Raw genomic sequence first — 7500 nt, forward strand, 5'->3', positions numbered from 1 at the left:
GAAGGATTGACTCTACAACACTGCACCACAAAAGAGCTACATTATGATACCACATGAAAACAAAAATTATTGCTTAACAAGATGTGCCCAATATTGTGACAAAGTAGGTTTCCATAGCAACATGAAAGCAATCTTAAGGCATCATAGGTTTTTTTCTTTAAGTGTTTCTGTCTACAAAATGGACTCCTTAACCTCCATTTTATTATCACTGGAGAGTGATTAGCAGGTCAAGTTAAAACTCTTCACAAAAAAATGTTAAAATGTCTGAGATGCACTCAGAGCCACCATACCTAATTGGCAATTTAAGGTGACTTAAATGAAACTGCTCCATGATGCTTTTTAACTTTGCAGAGAGTTTCATCTGAACCTTGTAACAACTTTCTAGCAATAAAAAAATATAAGTAACCTTTTTTTTTGGAATAGGAGAGTTAAGAGACAAAAATAATAATGATTTATTATTGGGTGTTTTAGGAGCTTCCCTTTACGCAATAATGAGTAATGAAGAGTGCCTCTTTTTGAGCAATAACAATTGGGGTTTCATATGCCATGATGGTACCATAACATTGCCATTAGGTGAAACAGTGGTGTAGAGTCAATCCCTCTAATAGGGCAAATTCTATCCCTAACCATGAGCCACCTCAAATCTGCTTAACCAAGGCAGAAGACTTACAATCCAAATGTTGGATTCATTCTCTGAAAGATCGATTACCACTTGGATACTTTTAGGGATCAGAAAGGCAAGCTTGTGTTAAATCAATGATCCCCAAGTCAGACAGATTACTGATTTATAAAGGCTCTGTGTGCTACAAGAAATTAAGGGATTGACTCTCCTTTTGAGAGAGATCAAAGGGGCTGAGTCAGAGCAGTGCAACCCATTTTGTGTAGTTTTATCAATTACTTGACCCTGCTTACAATGCAACTCGTTAACCTAAAAATTACTTTTAAACAACACAAATCAAAGCTTTGTGATTATTAATGTATGTTTAGCTTACATAATACTTATTTTTAAAAGTTTCAAACAACAGAGATAACCTTTGCAAAACTAGCTATTAGGCCAGTTTAATCTTCTTTATTTTTACCAATCCCAGCTGTTTCATTCAAACCTAGATTTGGTTGCCAGGTCCCAGTTGCAGTAAATTTTGTGACCCTGACCCTTCAACTATCACATTCAGAAGAGTATAGGGGAATCTTTGTTTACATTTTTGCCTCATTAGCATAGGCCCATCATTATTTTTCTGATCTATCAGCCAAAAAATCAGTACTGAATGCATAATGAACTGTCTCTGAAACTTTGAACACAATTTACCAGGTAATCTCCGAGTGATAATGCTTTGAAAATTTGAAATTTTACAAAGAATGTATGGGCTCATTAGCGCTTTTTCCACCCGAGATTACTGGTATATCAGTTTTTGATGACAAATAACTTGAGCTCGTAAGAAGGCATAAAATTGGAGATTTAACTACCGGTAAGTTTAAAATGTTCTTTTACCTTTTGAAGTCAATTATTTCTAAATAGCATGATGCCCTCTGTCGGCAAACTCGTATGTTGATGAGACAATTAATGAAAACAATGATGTCAGCAAAGATTCTCCCATTATTTAGAGCTTCATGGATCAAATAATCAGAAACTATCCTATTTCAGGAACTCATTCACCTAACCTAATCTACCTTTGGAGGAAGCCCAGCTTTCACATGCTTTCCTAAAGTATCAGGAAATCTCTCCGTAGCAAACTTTTTTGACCTTGCTTTTGCACGATCAAATGCAGTGTAGTTGAATGTATCACTAGCAAGTCTAACAACCTGGAAAGAGGAAATAGTAAAAGTAGATAATCAAAAACAGTTAATTGTCTCAAAAGAGTAGGTGCTTGTCTGAACAGCTCTGTAAGCTCCTAATCAAAGGTCAATCCTAACCCTAAACCAAGCATTTTTAGATCAATTAAGGTCAAGAAAAAAGCCACCTTTACTTATTGCAGAACAGGAAGCTGTTTCACTGGTTAACTAAACTAGTAGTACATATGTGGTGGGTTAGGATCCTTGACTTTTGAGTATTTTTGGCAAGACCACTATGCCACGTGTGATATAGCTGTAGCTGAGAGAGACATGCAAAACCCACTCTATCTTCCTGAAGACGAATACAAAAACACTGAATTACTCTACATGCAGGATACAGCTTTGCATTTTTTACCTTCGTTTTAGGTACAACATTTAAACCAAGTTTGTGATCCACAAGGCTGGCTCCAGCTTCTGACATGTACCCCTGGTTTGGAATCAAACAATTTCTACCAAAGCAACAGGGACAACAAATCTTGTGACACCACTTTGTCCATTTTGGATTCAAGTGTCCATAAGGCTCCTCATCCTTTGGTTTAAATACACCTATCTTTCTCTATATACAGATAAACAAAAAAGCAACATCTATAGAGAGAGACAGGAGACCATTTTAAAGTTCTCTAAATCTCTTGTTTAATGCCCAAACAACATACAAACATTTTGATATGATAAAAACTACAGGTAGTTGTAGTCTAAGATACCTGTATGTAGACGTTTGAATAAAATACTAGCACAGTGTGAAATGGAAAAAGGTCTCAACCAGGCTCCAAATTGTAAAAGACAGAATCGGCACTTGAACATGTATACAGTACATAGAACTAGTAAACAGTGAACAAGTTGAACACATGACAGTGTTTTGGAGCGAAGCTAAGCTTTCACATGTACAGTAATATTGATTCAGTAAATATAATAATAATTATTATTATTATCATGTGGACCGTACGGCCACGTGCCCACATTCATTGTAAACTATAAAACTAGAAAATCCCAATATGAGGGCCATAATCACTAATGCGAGAAGGGCCAGAAAAAGCTATACAGGAGATAGACTACTGATGGAGTTACGAGTTGAGTTTGAGTTTAGATTGAGTTAAAATTGAGTCAATATTGAGTTACGGTTTTCAAATATTATAAAATTAAGCAGAAGTCACTAGGAAGACCAAGAAACACCGTTTTTGTGAAGTGCACAGATGTATATATACGAAATGGTTTTAAACTGATCAAAACAATCTTGAAATTTCATGCACGGCAGTATTCTTGTTTAGTTTCAGCACTGTTTTGCTGTTATGTGGTCTCATCGATCAGTAGTCCCTGAAGATTATGCCAAGCCGATTACATGGCTGATGAAAAGACCAGACCACAACACCGTACTAGTTTCGACTAGTGTGTGCGATCTTTACTATCCCACAGAGTTTAAATGAATTTTGGTTGAGACGGGACCCGTGATTTATAGTCCTTATTCACAGATATTTGAAAGTCTAACCATTTAAGGATGTTATTACAAAGGCAGCACTTTCTCCTCAATTATTTTAAGACCCCGAGTGTTGTGGGTCCAGCCGGAGTTGAACTCACGATCTCCTGCATAACAAACTGAGCCACCGGTGCCTGGTTGTTCCTTCTAGCGATCAAGTCTATCGACGTAGAAAAGATTAATTCTTGTAAGGCTTGATGGGATTTACTGTTAAACCAGCTTATAGCCCCGGTGGCTAAGTGATGAAATGTACCATTTGTCGTCCAGCAGTGTAGTTTTCATGATCGGTTATCACACAAAAGGTTATCGGAACGAGTAAGCCTCACGAGGGTTTATGTAAAACATGGAGTCTGGAACCTGGAACGTGTTTTTCCTGTTACTGACCCTAGCCTATGAAGTGCCTTTGTCAATAATTATTCTCATTTATGTACTTAAAAACAAAAGAAACCGTGCACAAAAGGCCGTTGGCAAAACCCAGATCAGATCGGATCGGACTGACAAAACGCGGACCGGATCAATAACAAAATCCCCGCCAAAAGTAGACGATCACCAGACAACGTGCTGAAGATAGGAAAAGTCAAATTCTGGGCCTTTCTCTCTTGTGTAGTTGTCTCCTCATTTATTGAGACTCGTCGAAATATGTTTTTTCCAAAGTTGATTACAGATTCCGAAGAGAAATTATGAAAGATTGGCGTCAATAAGCGAATTGACTGTGTGAGCGACGGTCTTCTTCTTCGAACATGAAAACTGACAACAATTTTTTGCTTTAGCCCAGTCCCTGACCATTGTACAATAGCCTGATTTAGCAACTGAGAAGGAACGTCAGTTGACGAAAGGAGAGCCCGCAGAATAGTTGGGATTCTACTAGACTAATATGGCCTAATATGGATATTTTTGCTGCGCGCACCATCGTCAACTGACATTCCCGTTCTGTTGCTAAATCAGGCTATTGTGCAATGGTCAGGGACTGGGGTAAAGTAAAAAATTGTTGTCAGTTTTCATGTTCGAAGAAGAAGACCGTCGCGCACGCAGTCAATTTGCTTATTGACGTCAATTCGTCACATCTTATGTTTCATAATTCCTCTTCGGAATCTGTAATCAACTCTGAAAAAAAAAAACATTTCGACGAGTCTCGATAAATGAGGAGATGACTACACACAGATCATAGACATACACTGTACTTTCAATTTCAATACTCTGATTTCAAAACTCGTTTGTAGACCTTTTTCAACCGGTTGAGTAGGGATCCAGACAGACAATTATTTTAAATTAACAATTAACGATCACCACTTCGAAAGCTTGCCGATGACTATGCGGTTAACAATCAATATTCCATTGCGTGAGAACCAGAACCCGACTGCACAAAGATCCCAAGTCTTACCAGGTAAAAACAGGAAACAGAATGTGAGCGAAACAAACTTCATTTCATAGTGTTTTCACTGATTAGTAACAACTCATATTTTAGAAAGGGGCCAGTATAGCTTCCGAAAAACAATGCGAATCACCCCCATGACCTTTCTAGTCACAGAGTAAACTTTTGTGACACTCTCCCATAACCAGGCACTGTGACACAATCTAGGCTGCAGGTCTAAAACACTGGTCACTTTTGACAGGTTACTCGTTGCAGGTCATTATTTTTCCTTTTGGAAAGTAACCCAAAACCCTAATAATTATTGATTTGGGTAACCCTAAACATAAACTTGGTTTTTAGGCCTAGGGTTAGGCAAATTGAGGGTTTTGGGTTACTTTCGAAAAGGTAAAACAATGACCTGCAAGTACGAGTGACCTGTCAAAGTGACCTTTGTTTTAGACTCCACCCAATCTCAGCCATAAATTTCTGGTACTGTACACTTGATGCCACTATCAGTTCATCCCTTCCCCCTTTTCGAAGTTGTAGGGGAAAAAACTATTGACTTTTCTCATGAATGCCCAAAGTCATAGCACAATCAACATTGAAAAGGTGGAAGGGTTTGTATTTTGGGTTGGTGTCACCATTTTTTTGGTTGGGATTGTAGCCAGGCAACTAGACATCATACAATGTAGCGGTGATTAGCAAATGTGACAATCGTGTTGACACATTGATTTTTAGAATTTCAGCGATTGTGAGCAAAAAGCGTAATGCGGGCTCACTTCAGCAGACATATTCCTCTTTTGTTTACAGCGTTCTTGTGATAATCAACCCTGATGCCGGATGACAAATACGGTTCATCATTTGGCAGCCGGGCCGGCTTTAACTGGCTTAACAATAAAGCCCATGTATCCCTCTAAGAAGACAAGAATGATGCCGTGAAAGGTGCAACAATATTATAAGATTGTTTTGTTCATTGAAAAGCCATGCCATTTTGCAAAATTTTATGCAAATATAATATCTTTACACGCTGAGAAAACAGTTTTTGAAGTGACTTGTACTGAATATTTACTACTTTTAATTGCGAAAAATGCCAAAAACTGTTACTCAATCTTAACTTAAACTTAACTCAAACTCAACTGAACTCGTAACTCAATGAATAGCCGATCCCGCTATACAGCACTGTTAGGAAAGCATACTGCACTGTGCCATGCAATTTAACTGGATTCAGTTGCTTCTAAACATCCAAGTTATTTACAGCCAGAAAAGCAAATAAACACAACACATTTTTCTTTGCACTTATCGGTGTCTACAATGATTATGATATTCATTTTACCGGTTTACAGTAAAAATGATAATAAACAAGTCATCTGTGTGAAAGCAATTAATAAAACATGAATAATTATCACTTCCACCGTTTTTCCAATAACATAAGTGATAGGGACTTGATGTAAAAAAACAAGGGGTTGCAGAAAACTTACGTCTCTTGCACACGGTGCACTAGGGTCAAGTCGAGAACGAAACCGGAAGTGGAATACCATCACATCAAAGAAAGGGATAAGTGCACTAGCATTACAAAACCTGTTTCCGCTTTTCGACCTTTATACAGTGTGCAGGGATGTATGACAAAGAGAACCAAAGATATTTACAAAAAGGATATCATGAATGGAACCTCACCCCTTCTTTGTCTTTGACGAAGTAACTTCCACTCGAACCTTGATATATTCTTTCTGGCAAAATTCCCACATCGATTGCTTGCTCGGCTGCATGTACGATGCTGGCAAACTCTGCATCATCAAAACTGTTTCCTTGATACTCACTATCACTATGACTGTCCATTCGTGATCGAGATCTGCCAAGTAAGGGTCTTTGTTCAGAAGTTCTGTTATCGAAATAGTGCGAGCCACCAACAATTGCTGTGCTGTAACTTGCCGGGTCAGCGTGATAAGGCACTACATCGGGCCCATTTGGGCAACCATCGGAGACGAACTCGATTAGTGGACGCCCTCCTTCGTTCAATGACATCTAAATATTTAGTCCAATGCCCCCGTTTAGAAATTTTCCAATCGTTTCCTGGGGATTTCATTCGTAGAAGTTGCCGCTACACATAGCCTATTTTGGTTTCTTACAAAATCATGATTTCATCTTGTGACGCGCATGGTACATTAGGGTGCTTAAACTGACCAAACACAGCGTATTCCCCCCTGTTTGATCATGTTGCCACTCGGAACGTACACTGGCTACGTATGATTAACAAGAACTTACCGCTCTTTTCCCCTCGCTTTCATCGACTTCATCGGCCAATTTCTATATAAATTGTTTTGACCATTAAAATGATTTTTTTTTTCGCAATTTAATGGCATCAAAGGTAACACATGGTAATAAGAATAATATTAATAGCCATATGGATAATCCGTAAAGGATATCTAACAAATATTAATTTTACCTTGAAAAAGGCACTTCGTGGTACAAACCACTCTCTCTCTCTCTGAAGGGCTGATTCGTTGATTGTTGTGGTTGTGAGATTTTGGATGGTGCCCCTCATCACTGGGACATCAAAATCTAAGGGGACGGGGGATGGGAGGCGGAAAGTACAACTCTTGCATTTGTTGTGAACCACCGATGCTACGTCAGTTGTTCGACAATGTTTACTAGTATTATTTTATTTATTTGTTCATTAAAAGACGTTATTAAATAAAATCGACCGAAAAAGGGATGTAGATCAGGAAAAATGCTATGGATGTTATTTTTCCTTTTATCCACGCGAAGTCTTAGTTAACCGGCGGAAGAAGTCTGGATACGTATAACGAAACAAAATAATGCACACTGAATTATGGTTACAGAGAATTAC

General features: G+C 38.3%; 1 protein-coding gene across 1 annotated transcript in view; it reads right to left on the minus strand.

The window, feature by feature from the left end:
* LOC138043920 (phosphatidylinositol 4-kinase type 2-beta-like) overlaps window positions 1-6813 on the minus strand; it is a 14244-nt gene extending 7431 nt beyond the window's left edge. Inside the window, exons 1-3 of the mRNA XM_068890445.1 lie at window positions 6327-6813; window positions 2186-2386; window positions 1669-1800 (exon numbers count right to left, since the gene is read on the minus strand). Coding sequence (XP_068746546.1) covers window positions 1669-1800; window positions 2186-2386; window positions 6327-6674 — 681 coding nt within the window. The 5' untranslated portion in view covers window positions 6675-6813. The remainder of the gene's footprint in view (window positions 1-1668; window positions 1801-2185; window positions 2387-6326) is intronic.
* Window positions 6814-7500: the final 687 nt, after the last annotated feature.

Source organism: Montipora capricornis, chromosome 3, assembly GCF_036669925.1.
Source record: "Montipora capricornis isolate CH-2021 chromosome 3, ASM3666992v2, whole genome shotgun sequence".
Taxonomy (NCBI): Eukaryota; Metazoa; Cnidaria; class Anthozoa; order Scleractinia; family Acroporidae; genus Montipora; species Montipora capricornis.